At 39.5% G+C, this 21,818-nt stretch overlaps 1 protein-coding gene across 4 annotated transcripts in view; it reads right to left on the bottom strand.

The window, feature by feature from the left end:
• The window catches only part of NFKB1 (nuclear factor kappa B subunit 1), a 128,428-nt gene that overhangs the window by 81,088 nt on the left and 25,522 nt on the right, over positions 1 to 21,818 (bottom strand). For 2 of the 4 annotated variants that reach the window (XM_037036236.1, XM_037036237.1), the window contains exons 2-5: positions 17,443 to 17,488; positions 13,374 to 13,449; positions 8,972 to 9,012; positions 4,953 to 5,051 (exon numbers count right to left, since the gene is read on the bottom strand). In XM_037036236.1, the coding sequence (XP_036892131.1) occupies positions 4,953 to 5,051; positions 8,972 to 9,012; positions 13,374 to 13,449; positions 17,443 to 17,481 (255 nt within the window). In that variant the 5' untranslated portion in view covers positions 17,482 to 17,488. The remainder of the gene's footprint in view (positions 1 to 4,952; positions 5,052 to 8,971; positions 9,013 to 13,373; positions 13,450 to 17,442; positions 17,489 to 21,818) is intronic. The other 2 variants (XM_037036233.1, XM_037036235.1) reach the window with 2 other exon arrangements.

Below are 21,818 nucleotides of genomic sequence, written 5' to 3'. Positions count from 1 at the left end.
TCTGGCCACTCCGGAAGCGAACCAGGGAGGGTTTCTGAAGCCCCGTGGGGCTGATCCTTTTGGCACCTCTCCACCTCTGTGAGGAGGAAGGCAGTTTGAGTAATAAAAGTCTCATGCATAACTTTCGGGAAAAAGAGGGAAACGAGCCTTCCCTGGCACTCCTCGCTGAGTCAGAAACAGGCAGGGACAAGCGTGGCCTGGAGGGAAGCGCTGGTGCTCCGCTGCCAGCCCCTGCCAGTAGGAGCTCCCCAACGGAACTAGAACTGAGGAAACTTGAAGGGAAACCTAATGGGACAGCATAACAGACGATTCAATGTTTGACAACAGGAAGCTTTTCCTCCTCCTCCTCCTTTTTCTTTAAGCAAGGCATAGCCGTTAGACTACATCTTCCCTTTACTTAGATTTTTCTCTATTATTATGTTTCTTTAAGAGTCAAAATAAACCCACATTGTGAACGAACAAATTTTATCTGGATGATGAAGAGGAATCGGTAGGGCCAAAAGTGCGCGTGATCTCCAGTGGATACCAGTTTTAACTCTTATTTGCCCTGGAAAAAAGATATGGCCAGCAAAAACCCTTCAGAGAATGAAAGCTTTCAAGAGTGGTTTACATACAGAAAAGGAAAAAGTGATAAGCGGGTGGGGCTTTAGCTGGAACTATGTTTTATTTTAGGAAGAGGGAGAGAGCTCAGAAGCAAATGTGGTAAAATGTCAGTATTATTAAACTGAGATGATGATCTCTTGTGTTTATCAGTTTTTAAAATGTTCTATAGGCTTAAAATCTTTTATATTGAAAAAATTTTAAAAGAGAACGTGAAGACTTAAACAACAAGATGCTAGAAAGCTAACTGGGGTTCTCTGACGTGAAGGAGACATGCAGGCACCAGATGGTCCAGTAGCCTGAATTCCAGAAATAATCTGGACATAGTAAGAACGCATCTAAACCTAGCCTACGCCAAGCTTATCTGAAATAGGATTTTAAATATGGGACAAAATTTCAGTAGAAAAAGAAAGACTGGGTTCTAGCCTATTAGCGTTGGTTTTAAAATGATTTAATTTGAAGTATATTTGGACATTCAGCAAGACAGTAAGCCAAGCAGGTTAAATATTTATGTGGTCTGCAAAGCAGTTAGAGGTGTGCATCCCCAAAGCACAGCCAGCCCAACAGCTTTCAGGTTGGCCCTAACCCTTTGCTGCTGCCTGCATCTGACTGAGTGCACGCTGAACCACCGCCTCTCATGGCCTCTCGGGCAAGTGGTATGCTCTCACAGCGGCATGATGGGAAAAGAGGGCAGGAGGTTGGAGCAGACAGAAGAGTAAGAGGCTGTTCTAGGTGAGGAACAAGCAGAGCCCATAACATTCTACTGTTAAGCCTGAACAAATAAATGTACTTTACTAAATATGTAGCATATATAAATCTTGGAAATACTATTTTTTTCCATAAATGTAAAAGCCCTCCCTTTGAAGTTCCTGCAGAATGGATTCTGGGGGTACAGGGGGCACTCTCCATTGTGCTGCCCTGCACCAGAAGGGTGGGTGAGGACCAGTCCATAGATGCGCCCACTGCGCACACACCACCGCTCTGCAGGCTCACCGCCCTGACCAAACCCATCTCCACTTTCATTTTCTCTTCTGTAACAGCGTAGGCTGAGAGCCAACAGAACTCCTATGTGCACCTTTACATATGCAGTTATCATAGAATCTGGAATGCTTAAGATTTTTTTTCTTTTCTTTTCTGTCTTTCTCCTTAATATCCAAGTACACTAGCTCAGAGATTCTGGGAGAAATTACACAGTCATCATTATCATTATCTTACAAATAAGTATCTACCAATAACTAGGAAAAGTACAGGTGCACAATAGTATGCTCAGGCAATCCCCTATAACCTGCACGCCACAGCTTTAGACCAGACAAGTATGCCAGTGCCGAAGGTCGGTCTGACCCTGTATCTAGATCACCGGTTCTCCAGCGGATGACTGGCTCCCCAGGGGTGGCTGTGACAGCTGTAAGGATGTTATTGGCCTCCGGTGGCTAGAAGCCAGGGATACTGCCAAACGTCCAACAATGCACTGGAGAGCCCCTCACAACAGAGTTTCCCGGCCCAAAATATCAACAGAGTTTGAGGAACCCTGATCTAGGTGTGCCTATCCCACTGTTTCCCTTACAGCCTCACAGAGAGCCGGTGCCACGTTACCTACTGCGGAAGACAGGTGCCATTGTAAAGGTCCTCCCGATAAGAGATGTCCACCGAGAGCAAGGCTTTCCTCCACCTCAATTTTGCAGGGAAAAGGGATTTCAAATCTTGTAAACTGGAAGGTCACCCTCAGCCAGCCATTATGAAAAGACAAATGAAAGTGATACTGGGAGAAGAGCTCTGGGAAAAAACATCTCATGGCTGTGTCTTTCTCTTCCTCCTCCCCATCCTGCTGATGAAGAGCTAAGATAAATAAGAGCACTTCCTTTAACTGTTACGAACAGCAGAGTAATTGAAACTCTCAGTCAGCGATGATAGGCTGGGAGAACAATGCCAGTTTGTGACAGATTCTCTCAACTGTTCTTCCTTTCCTTCACCTGGATTAAATGCTTAATACATAAATGTTGAATAAAAATGAATGGGTGAAATAGTAAAGCTGTAGTTGAAGTTCAATAATGGCCAACTTTTAAAAAAGATTTTATGTATTTATCTTTAGAAGGGAAGAGAAGGAGAGAGGGAGAGAAATATCAATGTACGGTTGCCTCTTGTGCGTCCCCTGCCGGGAACTGGCCGCAACCCAGGCATGTGCCCTGACTGGGAATCGAACCGTGATCCTTTGGTTCGCAGGCCCACGCTCAATCCACTGAGCTACACCAGCCAGGGCTCCCAGTTTTTTCTTAATGTTAATTCTTCAGTAATTATAATCAGTGTCAATGCTGATAAAATGTATCTTCCAATTATCGTTATCACAAGCATACACACATGAACACAAACAGTATTTATATATATGGCACGTGGACATGTTTTAAAAAGATAAGTGCTGGATCTGACTCCCTAATATCTGAGCACCCTTCGCCCCCTCAGCCCCTCTCTCCGTTGTTTCCACAGTTATAATTCTCTGTCCCTTATTTCACCAGTGTCCTGCCATGTCCTGTCCCCTAGGGCCCTGCCTGCAGCACTACCAATGCACACACTCCACGTGAGAGTTCAGTGAGCAACAGTCAGCTGCAGGATAAAGAGCCAACAGTCCTTCGAGAAAGGTGAGTTAATTCTTCTCCTGGAGCCTCAGTTTTCTCATGGGCACTGCACTTTTAACCTACCAGGGTTGTCACTAGCATTAGAAGAGGTAATATATGCAAAGCACTTGGCAAATCTTCGGTGCTTAATTAATGCTAATTCCCTTATTTAATTGCTTCTCCCCTTTCCTCATCTAGATTCTAAAGGCCTGGCACCATAAGACTGTCATCTCCTGTGGGCTAACCGTCTCATATTTACCCTGCTTAATGACCCTGAATAAGAAAAACCCCTTTCAGTCCACACGAGAGCTAGGAGACTGAAAACGCACATCTGATCGGTGGGACCCATATTCCGTAACACGAATAGGTTTCACTCAAAAGGTAAGGAGCAACATCACAGTAGTTTGTCTTCTGTTTTGGAACAGGGGTAAGAAATTAGAATTGCCTGGGTTAGAAGAGGGGAGTGAGGAAAGGGAGGAAACAAAATGCAAGTCTGGCAAAAAAAAAAAACACCCAAAGACAAATTTTCTTTACGTCAGGATTTTAGCAAGTGTCTGCGCTACAGCCTTTCACCTAGTCACATAAATAAACCAACAAGAAGACTGAAGCCAAAAGTATGTCACATCCTAAGGGCTACACACATCTTATTAGGAATTAAGTTAATAAACTTTTGCCAAAGCCTTGAATTACTGAACAAATACAAATTTTTATGAACAACAAGACTGACATTGTTGACTGACTTACCTGCAAAACTATTATCAGTCTATGAAACATGACACCACTTATGAAAACAAAAAACTCAAATTAACTTAGAGAAAGACAGTCTTCTTAAACTAACAAACAGAAGAAGAATCTGAAGATGTGGAAAGGGTTCATCCCCCCAAACCCCAAGCAGTGCAGTGCGGAGACCACGCGTGTGGACCTACTTCACTCCAGCAGGGACCCCATGGTACTTCCAGGCTCCCTGTGGGGTGTGTGTGTGTGTATTTTTTCTCATTTAGTCTTTAGGAGACTCTGTGAAGTACAGGCCACCAGCGCTTCTGCACTTTACACACGAGAGCATGGAGGGTTGGACGCCTTGGGTGACTCCATCGAGCCACGCAGACAGTGACAGACTGGATCTGAATTCAGGACCTTACACACTATGCATATCATCCATACACTCAAGTCATCTCTTCCATTTTCCACTAAATCTCTAAAGAGCTGAAATTCAGCACTTCTTCCAAAGACTTACTAAGGAATTAAAAAGTCTACAATTAAAAAATCCTTTAAGGTGATCAAGAAATAGTAAAAGTGTATTGGCTGATGTTGAAATACCGTATTTTTCAGACCATAAGATGCACCTAGGTTTTAGAGGAAGAAAATAGGAAAAAAAATTTTTGAAGTAAAAAATGTGGTAAAATATTTAATAACATAAATAACAATATTTCACCAATGTAAGTGTAAACAGAACTCAACAGCAGCATTAACACCCATCAATCCTCCCAAATTTTGGGGGGGGGGAAGTACATTTTACAGTCTCAAAAATATGGTAATTTCTACTAAATGGAAATAATAATGAAGTTTTAAAATCTGTCACTTCTATTGCTAAGAGATAAAGTTCTACTTAAAAAGTTAATCATTTTGGGAATATTTCAGCTTTGGGGGCAAAGGCAAATTGTATTCATGTAAAGCAGTTCCTCACTCACGCACCTAGAAAATCAAAATCTCTGAAATCCACATAGAAAACTATCGTGAACTTACTTTGACCTGAGGGTAGGACTTCTTATTCTTTTCACTGGATGCACCAGGGAGCCCACCGTGGGATGGGCCTTCACAGACATAACGGAAACGGAAGCCTCTCTGCAGAGTGAGCACAGGACCAAGTTGGAGAAATACTTACTACAAAGTATCAGGACAAACTCATACACGAATTTTCAATTCTTTTGTTTATTAGATGAGAGAGGAAAAAAACCAAGAAATATGGGAAAGACTGGGTAAATGAGAACAACTTTTCCTATAACCTTACTATGAACACTGGGGTTCACGGGCACTTGTGTAGGGAGCTGTGGCTTGCAGCCCTTCCCAGCCCTGCAGACACCCTCCTGCTGTGCGCAGTGGGGAGGGGGTGGCTGAAGAGTCAGTGTTAGCCTGGGACTCGACATGCCACAGCTTGTTTGAAACAGAGCTTCTTCATCACAAATTGTTGCCGCCAAGCTCGGAACTTGGCCATACTACTTCAAGTTATGCTTCTTTGATTCTCACTTAAAGGAATTCCTTTATCTACTCTGATTACAGTTGGTTCAGGAGAGAATACAGAAGTGACTCGTTAAGCATTGCACATCAGTGTTGTAGAACACATTTGGCTGGCTTCTTCCAATAATTCAGGAGATTAGGAGTTTTGATTTTATGATTATGAAGCTCAAGCTCTCTACATTAATTGAACTGAAAGAGTCCAAAATCAGGTATTATTAACTCAAGAATTTTACAACTGTTGTAAATGAATGAAAAGTTTGCCAGAAGTCTCGACTGTGTGAACTCCTTATGGGCTGAAAAACACCTATGTCTCATATGAGACTGAACTAAACTATCTTTAAGGTCTATCCTAGTTCTAACATTGTATGATTTACAAGGCTAACAATGATAATTTGTACACCTATGTGCATACAAAGAATAAAACATGGACAATTATGAGAATGGATCTCATTATCATCATATTAAGGGAACTTACAACACATTTCCTGGAAGACTGAACTTTATAGTGACGTAAATCAATTTGTGGTAGTGTTCGTCGTTTATAATTATACAGTCACTAACCAGACTTTTTTTTCAAATTCTCCCCTTGGCCAAAAATGTATGTTAATATACAATACTTTAAGTAATAATCCCACCTTTCATTTCGTTTTATTGTGGAACTGACTTCCTTTAAACAGTGCTAGATCATGGGCTGTGGGGAGCTCTGCTCACCCACTACTAGCCGGAGGGGCCTTCTGCCCTGCACACTCACAGCAACTACGTTGCCGGGAAGCACAGAGCTTCTAATAGCTTTGAGCTCACTGACCAGTGTAAAAATTCTGCGCTCCTCCTTGGACTGCACTGCATTTCATTATTCCTCGTGTAGAGTCTTGGGAAATCATCTCTGAGTGGTCCAGAGGCTCTGAACCAGTTTAAACCTCTGGCATCTGGAACTGTTTGTCCCTGTGCTGAGACCTTCCTGATTTTTGCAAAGAGGCCCAGCCCTAGAGCACGTTTCACGGGATGAACATGGCCTGAAGTAAACTCTCTAGTGAAGGAGAGCTCAAGTCACACACAGGCTTGGAGCGTGTGATCAATTCATACAGTGGAGCTTAAATACTAAGGGAGGCTTCTGAGTGAACTTAGTCATTTAGGGACAATTCTTCTATTTTGCCTCTCAAAAAATTCAAACTAAATAAAAGTTCTAAATTCAGCCCTATACCTTTTGTAGACAAGGGCTGTTGGCTTATTTTTAAAATTTAACGAAATTTCTAAAAGCATGAAAAAGCATCAGCATCTGCCACAGTCAGCCTCCGGAATAATGGTGGAAATTTACCTGAAAGCTATTTAATTTCAATACAACTTTAACAGTTTTTAAATAGTATTAGATAATTACCACTGAATAACACGCAATGGAACTGGATATTTTAAAGATTAGTAGACTATACAATGACTTATCTCTGTCAGAGCAGGGGACAATTGTGGCAAAGAGATTTCATTTTTCTAACTTTCATTTTTTTAAATGTAATAAAGCAATTCATTGTCCTGAATCACAAAATTCCTTCAGGAGACTTGGAAAAATATATGCATATATATCTTTTATATCTTATTGGGAGTGGTATCAAATAGAATGAGTAAAGAAACATGTTTTAATTGCTTGCGTTAAGTTTAAGAAAAAGTATATTTTCATGGTTGCATACAAGTATTTAAAGTTCTAAAGGAATTTTAACCTGAGAGTGGAAATTAATTACTGTTTTTTTTAAAGGAAGGTATGATCTCTTGAAATGCATAGTCTATACGCATTTCTGATTCTAAACTTTTGAGATTAAAAGCTTGCAAATCCACAGCCATTCATCTCAGTAACTCCATTTGCTTAATATGAGTCATCAACCTCAAAGGCAAGGCTACATCTACCAGGTCAGAAAGTCTGACTTAAATACAACCTTCATACTTTCACTGGAGCCAGACATCAAAATAACATCAGTTTGGTAAATAAACACATTGTTTTACTCAGATGAGCTTTCACACCTCCACATACAGTGAATTAAGTGTTGAAGCTTGGAAATATATAACTCTTCAGGTAAATTATAAATGTCAACTTATTAAGTGTTAGACCTATAATAATAAACTGCATTTAAAATTTTCATTGTAGTGCTACACTTATGAAAATGGATATTTGAAAACATATTTTTTGGTATGCAGACAAACAATTTTTAGTTGGATTGTCAGTTTCAGAAATTACTTAGATCTTCCAACAGAAAAATTTCCAGGAGGCCATTCCACTGCACAGAATTTTAGGGATGAAGTTCTCCTGAGAGAATCTGAGTGAACTGGTGACCTCCTGTAAGAAGCCCCTTAGATACAACCTTACTATTATGGAACTGGACATAAGCAAAGGAAGGTCATGCTGGCATCCGGTAGAGCCGGGCTGTGTCACCTACAAGCAACTAGAACAAGGCCCCAAAGTCTCACATAGCATTCCAGTCCCTACGCCAAAGCCGTTTATCTAAGTTCAGCCTTATAAGGCATGTATTTGGTCATCGTTATTTATATCCTTTAAATTTGACCAAAAGCCAAATACATATATAATGTCATGACTATAGTAACCACAATAAATGCTTTATTTACGTAAGTTCTTGACCTAGTTAGCATTTGTTAAGTGTTACAACACGTAAAAGTGCTACAATCACTCACCAGAGCTACTAAAAATATTTAGGAAAGGTACTGGGTGATGTGACTCCAAGACAGCAGGTATGCACACCCTGAGTCTCACACAGATTTGGTAATCTAAGCACATACATTCGAGATTTTGAACTTTGTCCTCAATCTGTAGAGGGCTCTACCATTACTTCTGTCCCCTAATATTTGAAGTCTATAGGCAGATATTAAGGATTCTCTTTCCTCCTCTTCCATAGCATTGGTCCCATCCAATTTCCAATAAATATTATCCACAGACTTGGAGGTGGTAAGAGGAAGAGTCTGAGAAAATAGAGTGCTCCTCTCCTGACTCCAAAGGGGCTGAATCTAAAGTTGATACCAGAAAGGAGGGATCTCAACTGTCCATTCTGATACCATCTCCCATGGGTGGTTTTAGTATCTCAGGGTACGTGTTCCAAAGAGAGAACACAAAAGGCTGGAGCTACTAAAGGTAAGAGGAAGGCTAATAAGTACTTCACATGCACGGACATGATTGATGGACGTTAACTCCGTATATGTGAGCTGCATGTACGTGTATTTCGATATGACGGAAAGAACCTATCTTCTTTAGGAGTGGCTGTGAAGCAAAGGTGGTGGTAAGACACTGAAGATCTATAATTAACTGAAGTTTTACAGAACTACATATTGGATCAAAACGGTCCGAAAAACGACTAAGAGAAATGTAAAATAGACGAATGAAGTTGTTGCATCTGTGGGCATGAGGTTGGCCTTCTAGATAAGCTACTTCCTTCACAAAATTCAGTTATTATTTTTTGGTGCTTAAGATATTAATATTAGACTAATGGATCTAACATTTAAAGAGAAAGTGCCCATCCCCTTAATCTTCTTACCTGTTTAGGTTGCTCTAATATTTGAAGGTATGGGCCATCTGCTAAAAACAAAAACAACAAACAAATCAAAAGAATGTGAGGCTTCTCAAATTTGGTAAAAATATTAAGCAAGTAAAAAACAAACTATATTTCTAAACAGAGGTTTCAATTAAAATGTTTTAGCTAAAATTCCACATATGATCCTCATTTGCATATCAAATGTATCTGTATTTTAACAGCCTTACATCTTCAGAAAACCGTAATAAATAAACCTTCCTTGAGTGGTGACGGTACATCACACAGCCCAACAGTAGGCCTGATGTTTGGTTAAGCAGATGTTAACATCCTCACAATCCTGTACTAACACAGCATCTTAAAAATGGGATGAACACCAGTCAAAAGCAGCAACAACTTCCTGGACTCTATGACATTTCATTTTGCCTCACATCATTTGATACTGACTTCTTTTCCTCAGAGGGAATGTGTTTCCTTTGAAAAGTCGAGACTGAGCTGGCACCCACAAGTGTAAAATACAGATAAGGGTCTCGGGCTGTCTGCTTTTCCTTACACTGCGTTTCTGGTTCCTTTTCCTTACTTGAATCCATAAACACTGCCTTCATTCCCTAACTTCTAGCTTGTTCCCCCACCCTCCCAAATTTAATTTGGTCTACTAGATATGGTAGATTTTCTAATTAATCCATAGCTTTTGATGCTTATATACAACTTCCGAATACTGTGCTCTGATATAAACTCTATTCCCAAAAAGCATGAGCATTTTGTAAAATCCTGAAAATAACTTAATTGAAAATAGGTGCATGCCAATTAATCATTATAAAAACATAAAGAGAACTAGAAGCTTAATCCAAATACTGATTATATCTGGCTTTGGAAACTCAAAGGAAAATCAGAACCTCTAATGGTATAAATATAAATTTCTTCAAAATGAGAAAGTCCCTAAGCTCCCCAGGGGGGTCTTATGTTAACAGTGTAATAACCCATAGCTCTGCAATAAAGACATGGGGTTTCTCACCTGTTTACGTGTAAATTTAAAATTTGGTACGAAAAAAAAACTAAGAGAATGCTTGTGTCCATTTCTATCTTCACTGTCTCTTCGCCAGAAGTTTAAGATCTATTTTAGATAAGTGAATTTATGAAGAATCAAATACCTTCACGTTGAAATAAAAAATAAACTACTAACTTAAGAGAAAAATTATTTTTATCCTCTCAGTTTTATGATGAATCAGACCAAGGCTAGAGAATTGTAGGAAACAAATTTAAGAATTTTACAAGAAAGTTGAAAAATGCCGGCTGGTGTGGCTCAGTAGACTGAGTGCCTGCCTGCTAACCGAGAGATTCCAGGTTGGATTCCCAGTCAGGGCACACGCCTGGATTGCGGACCATGTTCCCAGTAGGGGGCGCACAAGAGGCCATCACACACTGATGTTTCTCTCCCTCTCTTTCTCCTTCCTTTCCCCCTCTCTCATAAATAAATGAATACATAAATAAAAATCTTTTAAAAAGAAAAAAATTGAAAAATTACTGAATTTGAAGTGAAACATACAAATGAAGGGAAATATGGAAAGTGACTGGCCAATGTGGCATAATTTAGGTAAATTATCTCTAGTATCTATATAGAATCCAACTCTGGACATTTTAAAGCATTTTTAGAAAAGAAATTGCAAGTTTAAGATTCTAAAAGCTGGGTAGAATTTAATTTTTATCAGGTAAGATCAATTAGAAATAGAAATATTTTCACACAAGTAACATATACCTTGTAGGTCAATGTAACAAATATAGTCATAAGAAAACTCCCTCTAGAATATATTATGAACAAAGGTCTCTAAGAAAGCAGTATTTGGAAGCCATGGTAAATATAGGAGAGTTTGAGCACATTTACATTAAACTTCAAGTCTCTCATTTATTATTATTACTTAAATAATGACAAGGGTGGACAAAAAGTTTGTCAGGTCTTTTCCCTGAGATGGCTCTAGTAGAGTTTAGCTGTCTTTAACTTCATCTGAAACAATTTTGTTGGATTGCATTGTGACATCAGCGTCATGTAAACATGCATTTTAAAAAACGTATCAAAATTGGTGAATTTTTGTGTAGCCATTTCAATATTGAAGGTGAACAAAATATGCAACATTTTTGGCATATTATATTTTATTATTTCAAGAAAGGTAAAAATCCTACTGAAGTGCAAAAAAAGATTTGCGCAGTGTATGGAGAAGGAGCTGTGACTGATCGAACATGTCATCTAGTGGGGATTTCTTACTAGATGATGCTCCACAGTCGGGTAGGCCAGTCGAAGTTGATAGTGATCAAATCAAGACATTAACAGAGAACAATCGATGTTATACCACGTGGGAGATAGCCAACATACTCAAAATATCCAAGTCAATAAAGCTGCTGGTGAAAATGAAAAATGTGCCTTTTATTAAAAAAAAAAACTAAATGAACTTTTTGGCCAACCCAATATATTTTATTTTTTAATTACAGTTGATATTCAGTATTACTTGATATTAGTTACAGGTGTATCTCACTCACTATTGACTCTAGTACTTGAAATTTTTCTATTATTTTTGCTGAATAGTTAAATTTTCTTCAAAGAGGTGAAATTTCAAGATTTGGGAATTTTATTAGTGAAATGGGGTCATTTTTCTCTTTCAGGGAACATACTCAAAAGTTAAATCAACTAGAAAATTAGATTTCATATGCATGTATTTGTTTTCAAGATGATTTTCCTTTGGCCATGTGTTTACCCCATAAAGTAACCCACTACACAGAGAAATTTAAAATAGAGCATAATGTTATAGACTTAACAGCTGTACTATATTCCACAGTTTTCAACAAGCAGTAGAACTACTTATAGTATTAGATTTCAAGAAACACACAAGATAAAACACTCCAATGTGAAAACTACAATATTGGTTTCTGTAATCTTTTTACCCCTTTAAACACAAATAAAATCTCACACATCTTGGATTATAAAAATCTGACTATGCTACTGAGACAGAGAGGGAAAAATGGCAATAAAAATGATGAAGTAGTGACTGAGAAAGAATATTTTTTGGTATAATTATAAAAGTTTTTCTAATATTATGACAAATTAATTTCTACAATGGGAAGCTCTGACCACAGAATATTTACTTATGGTTCTTTTGGCAATCTTATTTCCATCTCCATCCATAAACTTGATGAAATAAGAACATTATGAGAACATCTGCCTCGGGCTACTGTTTGGCATCTACGAGGCATCGAATGGAACTAAGTTTTTATGTTTTCAATAAGGATTAATACTAAGAAAAATATTTGAGCCCTGAAATGAAAAGTTCTCAGGAAACACAGAAGCTACCAAGACATGTGCTTGTTCTTCACAGGAAGCTGACCTAGAGCTCAAGCTGGGCAACAGTTCACAGGCTGTCAGATACGGCCGTCTAGGAAACACGTGTTGTGGGGTAAAGAGAAAAATTTAGCAATACAACTTTTGATAGTGAAGGTGAGAGTACAGATTATTTTCCTCCCAGGAACTCCTAGAAATAATAGAGATAAAAATGCAGAAACACATTCTGATCTAAAAAAATGAAAAGTAAGTACCAGAAAAACAACAGTAGTTTTAAATGAGAATGATACAAATTGGATTAAGTCTCCCAAGGAGGCCAAGCAAGTCCACGTGTTGACTTGCTTGGCAAGTGTTGGCAAATCAAAGAACTGACGTCCACTTCAGTGATTACCAAACTCCGTTTTACATACAACTTCCATTATTTGCTCGCACTGCTTTTGAATGTTAAGTCCTGTTAGTGATGTGAGCAGCACATCTGAAAAAGGGCTCATGGACACAGACAACAGTGTGGTGACTGCAGGGGGGAGGGGGAGGGGTGGGGGTGGAAGATAAGGGTCATTATCATGTGTTTTATCCAACTGGTCAGAATGTAAAGCTAAAAGCTTTTCTAAAAGATGATTTTACAACTGAGTTGATTTTCATGATTTTTGTAAACTTGTTTCCCCAATAACTGGCAAACACAACAGACACTCAAATAGTGTTTAAGGAGTCAAGACTGCCTGAGTCTGGGACAAAGCAAAGAGGAGTTAAAAATAACCCAGAGACAGCAAGATCAGTTAAAAGGGGAATTTTTATATTGAGTGAAGAAGTTCTTTCTAAGCTTTGCTAGCAGGTATTAACAACCGCTGCTAGGTGAATTAGCCACAATTTACCTAGCAGTAATGGGGATGGAACAATTTTGTGCAAGTATGTTTCAAGAAAATATATTAACAGATTGTTTTTCAGAACATAATCACCATTTCCTTTATAGATACATCACTAACTTTCTAAAAGAAACTACTAGCAAATCCAGAATCTAGCAAATCTGGAAAATAAGAGCAAAACAAGAGTATAGTGAGTGGGAGCGAGGAGTCTTCTTACCCGTTGGCAGAGGCATCTCTTGTTGATATATTTCTGGATTAAATATTGTGTGATTTAAAGAATCCAAATGAAACATCTGTAACAAAGAAAATTAAAATTTTCAATCATTATTTTTAACACTGTATTAGACATTTGAAGTTAGTACACCTAAAACTTATTTACAGGAAAAAAACCTGAAGCCAAATAACAAAAATCTGAAAATATTTCAAACCGGGATTTCAAAAATGCCTTCCTGAGACCTAGCTAAACACTCTTGCGTCGGGAACTTTGTAGAGGGTTGGGCTGTGCTTACGCGGCAGACGCCTTTGAGAAGGAAGACCCAGCTACAGAGTGCACTCGGGCAGCTGGCTTCACTTGTTTACCTTCAGGTCCCCAGTCTGTGTTTATTGCACAGTGGATGCTTAATAAATATTTGCTGAATGAACGACAAAGCTCATATTCTCTCAGAAATATAAGCATAAGAACATAATCCCAGAAACCTACATTTCTTTTATGATGGTAATAAATCAATTCCTACTCTAGACATTCAACTTCAATGCCTGAAAGAATCAGACGTCAGTCCAGAACAATATACAGAAAAACAAAAAATATTACTTACAGTCCAAGGAAGAGGACACTGACTGCTGAGCTCCCTCACTTTTTTAAAACTTTCATTCACCTAGCACAATGCAAAATGACCTGGAATTTAGTGCGTGTGGTAGGCTGAATAATGATTACAGCAAAGCCACCCACATCCTAATCCCCAGGATGTGTGAATACTGTCTCACAAAGCAAAAGTGATTCTGCAGATATTAAATTAAGAATCCAGAGACCGGAAGATTCTCCTGGATTATCCAGAGAGGCTTGATAAGAGGGGTGCGGGTTAGCAAAGTGCATAGTAGGAGGTGTGGCAATAGGAGCAAGAGGTCGGAGTGATGGAAGGGGTCACAGGCACAAGCCAAGGAATGCAGGCAGCTCTGGAAGCTCCAAAAGGCCGGGGAATGAAAGCTTCCAGAAGGAAAGCAGCCCTGCCTACACCCTGATTTTAGATTTCTGACCTCCAGGTTATAATAGAATAACTTTGTATTGTTATAAGCTACTACATTTGAGGTAATTTTTTACAGTATCAAGAGAAACATATTTTCTTCTAGGCATGAAATATATTTTGACAGAATTATATTCTATCTTCATATGTTACTAATAATGACTTAACCCAAGAAAAAAGTTTTCTCTCCATTTAGTTTAGCAGAGACTTTAAATCCATATTTCTGTTGTAAATGTTCATGCACAACATAGAAACCAACCATATTTCACTTTATATGATATGCTATTTGGCAAGTGCTCTGGATGTGGTGTTTGAAGAAATAACCAGTATTACAATTTACCTTTTCTCCCTATTACTAGGTTGTTGAACCTAGATGCTTAGTTAAATAAAGAGTAATAAACAGTGTTTGAATAAAGACCACATCACATTCCATTGTGAGGTATGCAGATTTTCAATTCAAGAACAATAAATGTGCTTTACTTCACTGCTCAAGAGTGAAGTTCATCTATGCTTTTGTTTGCTGAAAAGGAAACATAGGATTGAAAAAACATGTTATTGTAAAAACGGGCCCCACCTTACACAGTATTCTCAGAGCAGAAAAAGTATCAGAGCAGAAAAGATGACCAAGCAGAAAACAAAATCTTTCCTATGATCCTGCAGGTGGTTAAAATGATTAGAGGGCAAAAACACCAGCTTAGGAGAGATACTCACACTCCGCTTCAGACAACGAAGACAGAGGCTGTGTTTTGTGCAGCTTGCTTTGTGTGTCAGGTTCAAGGTGGAGAGCAAACTCTACAATATGCTGTAACACTGAGGCTATCTCACTGAAGACAAGTAAACTTCTGGAAATATATACCATTAAGCTTGAGACAAGGGGAAAATACCCACATTTCAAGGACTTTTCCCCTAAAAAAACGGAAATATGAGAACATGCCACACCCCTGCTACTGAGCACAAAAATGCCCACATAAGAAAAACTTTTGAAATGAATGTTTTTAGCAGATTTTACTCTTCTGTGGCATAAAGGACTATCTCTTGTTGATAAGATTTCCTGTATATAAACAGGAAAGCATGGTCTAAAACCAAGAATAATCAACTCTGATGTTGGTTAGATTTTGCCTTTAATTGTTAGAGATGGCATACTAAAAACGAAAGGTAAAACATAGGTTTTTGATCATATGAGTGGCCAGATGTTTTTCATGCTATAATCAATGAAAACACTTCTAGATTTATCCTCTCACCATTTTTACAACGAAGTTCAGAAGAAGCACCTTAATGTAAAAAGCAACGCACTCATTGTTTCTAAATCAGAACATCATCAAGAATAATGAGTGCTAGGTAAGTCTATTTTGTTATAAAAAGCAATAACTAGGCCCCTTAAAAGTATTTCACTTTTGGTTTTATTTTTCTGATTGACTGTTTACATGTGCAAATTTGGGGAATTCATTTTTTAGGTGGTTGCCACTGAAGATTAAGCGTGAAAAGATCACGAATCTCGGCCCAGGGTGTGCCCTGGAGCCGTGCGTCCCTTCTCCTTGTTTAACTACACCTCCCGAATCTCAGCTACCAGGACTTCATTTGGAGAGCCCTGCACAACTCTGCTCTTCCCTCCACGCAGCAGGAAGCAGTGCCCCTCAAACACATCTGTGCCATTCTGTGCCGACTACTATTACAGTATTTATCACCATATGAAGCTTCTTATGTCACTGTATTTATTAGAAAAACAGCTTTTGAAATTAGGGTTTATGTATCACTTATTTTTGTAATGCCCTACTTAGCCCATGTTCTGCTACATAAGAATGCCTCAACAAATAGCTGATGAATGCATAAAACTCAGCAGTTTATAAACTTCTTAAATTATTATATTAAAATTTTAATATTGCCATTGTAATTACCCTAGAGTCTGAACACTACTTTCAAATGGCTCACCTAACATATATATGAGCATAAAACTACTGTATACATAAATATCAAATATATAGATAAAAGCAAAATACTAATAAATCACAAAGATTTGTTGCACTATTTAAATATTTCTATAGGGTTCACATTCTTCCAAGTAAAAAACTAGGAGAAAAAAAGGACACTGGTACATCTTCATAACCACTAATATAACAAACAGTTTTATGCTCCCAAAGCACATTCATCGACCACTAAGTCTTTTCAACACCTGTCAGGGTGGGGCGCTAACTCCTCTTTTGCAAAGGAGAAAAGTGAGGATCAGAGGGTGCTAAGTGATTCCTCTGGTTTTAAGAACTCATTAGTAGAGCCAGCATGTACATAGAGACCTTCAAATTCTAAGTCCAAAAGGTCTTTTTGCTATACCAATCTGTCTCCTCATTCGATGAAGTTTAAATAAATATTTTGTGTTTCCCCCAAAAAGACAGGTTCAAGTCCAAACCTTTATACCTGTGAATGTGACTTTACCTAGAAATAAGGTCTCTGCAGATGTCATCGAGTTACGATGTAGTCACCCAGAAGGATGGGCTCTAAACCCAATGGCCAGTGCCTACACCAGAGAAAAAGTGAGGGAAACCTGGATACAGAGAAATGAGAGATGCACATGGAAGAAGGCCACATGCTGGAGTGATACAATTACACGCAAAGGAATGCCAAGATTGCTGGAAACCTCCAGAAGCCAGGGGAATGGCATGAGACAGATTCTCCTTCAGAACTTCTGAAAGTAACCAACCGTGTCATCACCTTAATCAGAACTGTGGGAAAATATATTTCTGTTGTTTTAAGCCACCTGGTTTGTGGTCATTTGCTACAGCAGCCCTACGACACTAATACAGTAGTTATCATTGGACCGGTAGCCATAGAAGCTTTATGCAGTGATGTGTGTGACAGCAGGGTTTAAGTCACTCATTTTATAAGACATGTCCTCTCTGACCTTACATGCAGGGACGGTGAAATTGAAAAAACAATATAGAAGAAATTTTTACCAAGTTTGTTTGCCCAGCAGTTACTATTGTTACCTCTGTACATTTTAGAATATGAATATACTTACAAAAATTATCAGTGAGATGATATTATAATACCTACTTGTTCATGCCCTGTCAAATATGGATCCTCTTCCGCCATGCTGGAGCTGCATATCAAAGCAAAAGAAAATCAAAATGTAAGACTGAGATGAACCTTAAAAATTCCGTCATGCACTTCTGGTCAAGATGGCAGCACACATCAATATGGCTCACCTCCTCACACAACCACATCAAAATTACAACTAAATTGTACAACAACCATCATTCAGAACCATCAGAAATTGAGTTGACAACTATAGAATTAAAGAAACCACATCCATCCAAACTGGTAGGAAGGAGGAGACATGGGAAGGGCTGGTCCCACATCCACATGTGGCAGATAAAAATTTGGGAGGGATATCATGGGAGCTAGGAGTTCCAGCCCTATACCAGGTCCCCAGCCAAGGGTTCCAATGCCAGAAAAATAAGTCCCCAAACTTCTGGCTGCAAAAAATAGAAGAACTGAGTCAGGAAAAATAACTTCTGGAGCCCCACACAGTTCCTCATAAACAACCCACTCACTCCCTCTGAGTTCCAGCACCAGCACAGCAGCTTGAAAGGTAACAGTGGCACACAGGGAGGAAATGAAATACCTGGCATCAAGGTAAGAGCTAGGGGACAGCGTTCTCCCAGGCAGAAAGATGGGCAGAGGCCACTGTCCCTTTTCTGAACCCTCCCCTGCCACAGGGCCACAGAGCTGGCAGGAGGGTGCCATTTGACACTCCATCATCTAGCTAACACTATTTACCCCACCCAGGAGATCCCCTAAGACACCATTCCATTCAATTTATGGGTCCACCCACACTGTTAACAGACTTTTCCATATGAACGGCTGGTCTTGATTCATATTTCACAACTCCCTAAATCTGATAAAATGAGCAACAGCCAGCCTCACTGAGCCCCGAGGCCCCTGTACTACTTGCTAAGTGGCCCTAGGCATGGCACTAGCAGCAGCCAGCCTATATTCACAGCTTGGCTTTGCCTGGGAATCTCCAAACCCAGCACAAGTAGCAGCCATCTCAGATTGCTTTATAGTCCAGGCAGGGTGGCCTCAGGCAAAATTCAGGTGGGGGCTGATCTTGGCCTGCACCACCCAACAAAACCCCAGACCCTATGCACCCACTGGACAGCTACAGACCACATTGGAGCACCACCATCCTGCCTCTGCACAGCTGATACTCAATGGAGGGCAGAGGTTGGTGGTCAGAGGTCACAGTCAGCCCTTGCACTTGACTGGCCTGGATAAATCCCTGTCATTGACCTGCTAAGAGCAATCATGGATCAACTACAAGAGGAGGGTGTATTCATCCCACATGAAGGGCACAGCTCAAGTACTCAGCTTGGGTGATAGGGGAGGCTGTGCCACTGGATCCTATAGCATATCTGCTATATTAGGTCATCTCACCAAGATAGGCAGCCATAGAAGCTCTACCTAATACATAGAAACAAACACAAGGAGGCTGCCAAAATGAAGAGATAAAGAAACATGGCCCAAATGAAAGAACAGATCAAAACTCCTGAAAAAGAGCTACACAAGAGAGAGATAAGCAATCTATCAGATACAGAGTTGAAAACATGGGTTAAAGGATGCTCAAGGAACTTAGTGAGAACCTCAACAGCATAAAAAAGATCCAGTTAGAAATGAGTGACATGGAAATGGAAATAGATACAATGTACAGGAAAACAACAGTGGAGTGGATGAAGCCAAGAATCAAATCAATGATTTGGAACATAAGGAAGCAAAAAAGAATCAACCAGAACAACAAGAAGTAAAAAGAATCCAAAAAACCAAGGAGAGTGTAAGCAGCCTCTGGGGCAACTTCAAGTGCTGCAACATTTGTGGCATAGGGCTGCCAGAAGAGAAAGAGTAAGAAATTGGAAATCCTTCTGAAAAAACAATGAAAGAAAACTTCCCTAATTTGGTGAAGGAAATAGACATGCAAGGAAGCACAAAGTCCCAAACAAAATGGATGCACAGAGGCCCACTCCAAGACACACTGTAATTCAGATGCAAAGGTTAAAGCTAAAGAGAGAATCTTAAAAGCAGCAAGAGAAAAGAAGCTAGTTACCTACAGGGCAGTTTCCATAAGGTCGCCAGCTGATTTCTTAACAGAAACTTTGCAGGTTAGAAAAGACTGGCAAGAAATATTTGAAGTCATGAAAAGCAGGGACTTACAGCCAAGATTACTTTACACAGCAAAGCTATCATTTAGAACTGAAGGGCAGATAAAGAGCTTCTGAGACAAGAAAAAACTAAAGGAGTCCATCATCACCAAACCTGTTACTCTATGAAATGTTAAAGTGACTTATTTAAGAAAAAGAAAATCAAAAGTACAAACAACAAAGTGGTAATAAAAAATACATATCAACAATTCAATCTAAAAAACTAAGCAAACAAGAAGAACAGAGATAGCATCGTGGACATGGAGACTGTTTTGGTGGCTGCCAGATGGGAGGGGGTTGTGGGAGAATGGGTGAAGAGGTGAGGGGATTAAGAAGCACAAACAGGTAGTTACAGAATAGCCATGAAGATGTAAAGAAGAGAATAGGAAATGGAGTAGCCAAAGAACTTATACATATGACCCATGGATATGAAGGATGGTGTGAAGTTTGCCTGAGGGAGTTGGGGGGGCTGGGTGGAGGGGAGAAAAGGGGGAAAATTGGGACAACTGTAATAGCACCATCAAAATGTAATTTTAAAAAATTAAAAAGAAACAAGAGAAAAAAATCCACCATACAGGAATAAACTGTATTATTCCAGTAAGACCAAATATAACCCTTTTTATAGCTGTAGTGCAGTTCTTTGGAATTTAAATCTAACAGCAGATGGATTGCATAATGAAGGAATTGCCATTTGTGTATAATCTAAAACCCTATGTCAGGCTTATAACAGTGACCTGTAGCTTGGTACAACCACTCTTTATGTTCAGTATAAAAATTGTGCATATTTGGATTCTTCAAGGGCATTTCTTTTTGCCACCACGTAGACTTCAAGGATTTGTAGTCTTTGCTCTTTGTGCGGATTATTTTCCAACCTTTCGTGAATTCTGTGATGGTGTGAGAACTGTCTCCCAGCTTTCTGTATGTCACACAAGTTGAGAAGCTAAGAGGGGGCCACTCTGCTGCGAATGGGCCTGCCTGGTCAGGGCACCGTGGCCCCAGGGGAGGCCGGCGACAGTGCGCTGGTGCTGTGCTCTGCCCTTTGGGGCGCCCCACGGCAGCACACCATTTCCTGCCACTGTCAAAACGTCGTGCCCCTTAACCACGGTTTCACTTTCTGCAGTTTCAGTTACGCACAGTGGGAACATCCCCGAAATGAACAATTCTAAGTTTTAAATTGCGTGCCTTTCTGAGCAGCGTGATGAAATCCCCTGCCATCCCACCCAGAGTGTGAATCATACCCTGTCCAGTGTCACCATGCTGTGCATGCCACCCACCACCTGTTGGTCCCTTAGTAGACATTTGGCAGATCGACTGTCACAGTATCTCCGTGCTTGTGTTCAAGTAATCCTTGTTTGACTTAATAATGGCCCCCAAATGCAAGTACTGATGCTGGCAATTGGAATATGTCAAAGAGAAATCATAAAGTGCTTCCTTTAAGTGAAAGGGTGAGCACAGTACAATAGGGCATTTTAAGAGACAGAGAAGGCCACATTCACATTACTGTTATTACAGTATATTGGTACAATTGTTCTGTTATGTAATTAGTTATTGTTGTTAATCTCTTACCAGGAATCATTTATAAATCAAAATTTATCATTCAATATGTATGCATAGGGAAAAACATAATATATATAAGATTTGGCATTATCTTTGGTTTCAGGCATTTATTTGGGGTCTTGGAAACCCCCATGGATGAGAGGGTAGTACTGTATAGAAATATTGTAATATTACAATGGTAATAATTCCACTGCTAAGATTATACCCTAAGAATCCTGGAACACTAATTCAAAAGAACCTATGCACCCCAATGTTCATAGCAGCACTATTTACAATAACCACATGCTGGAAGCAAGCTAGGTGCCCATCAGTAAATGAGTGGATCAAAACACTGTGGTACATTTACATAATGGAATACTACTCAGCAGAAAGGAGCTCCTACCCTTCACAACAGCATGGGTGGAACTTGAGAGCATTGTGCTAAGTGAAGTAAACCAAGAGGTGAAAGACAAATACTACATGATCTCCCCTATAAGTGGAACCTAATCAAGAAAACAAACAAGCAAGCAAAATATAACCAGAGACATTGAAATAAAGAACAAACTGACAGTAACCACAGGGGAGAGGAAAGGGGAATAATGGGGGAAAGAAGGGAAAGGGCCATCAAGGATCATGTGTAAAGGACCCATGGACAAAGCCAAAGTGGGGAAAGATTGAGGGTGGGAGATAAGGGCGTGT

Source organism: Sturnira hondurensis, unplaced genomic scaffold, assembly GCF_014824575.4.
Source record: "Sturnira hondurensis isolate 20B ecotype Veracruz unplaced genomic scaffold, ASM1482457v3 Scaffold0022707, whole genome shotgun sequence".
NCBI classification, from domain to species: Eukaryota; Metazoa; Chordata; class Mammalia; order Chiroptera; family Phyllostomidae; genus Sturnira; species Sturnira hondurensis.
This window is presented reverse-complemented; position numbering and strand designations above follow the sequence as displayed.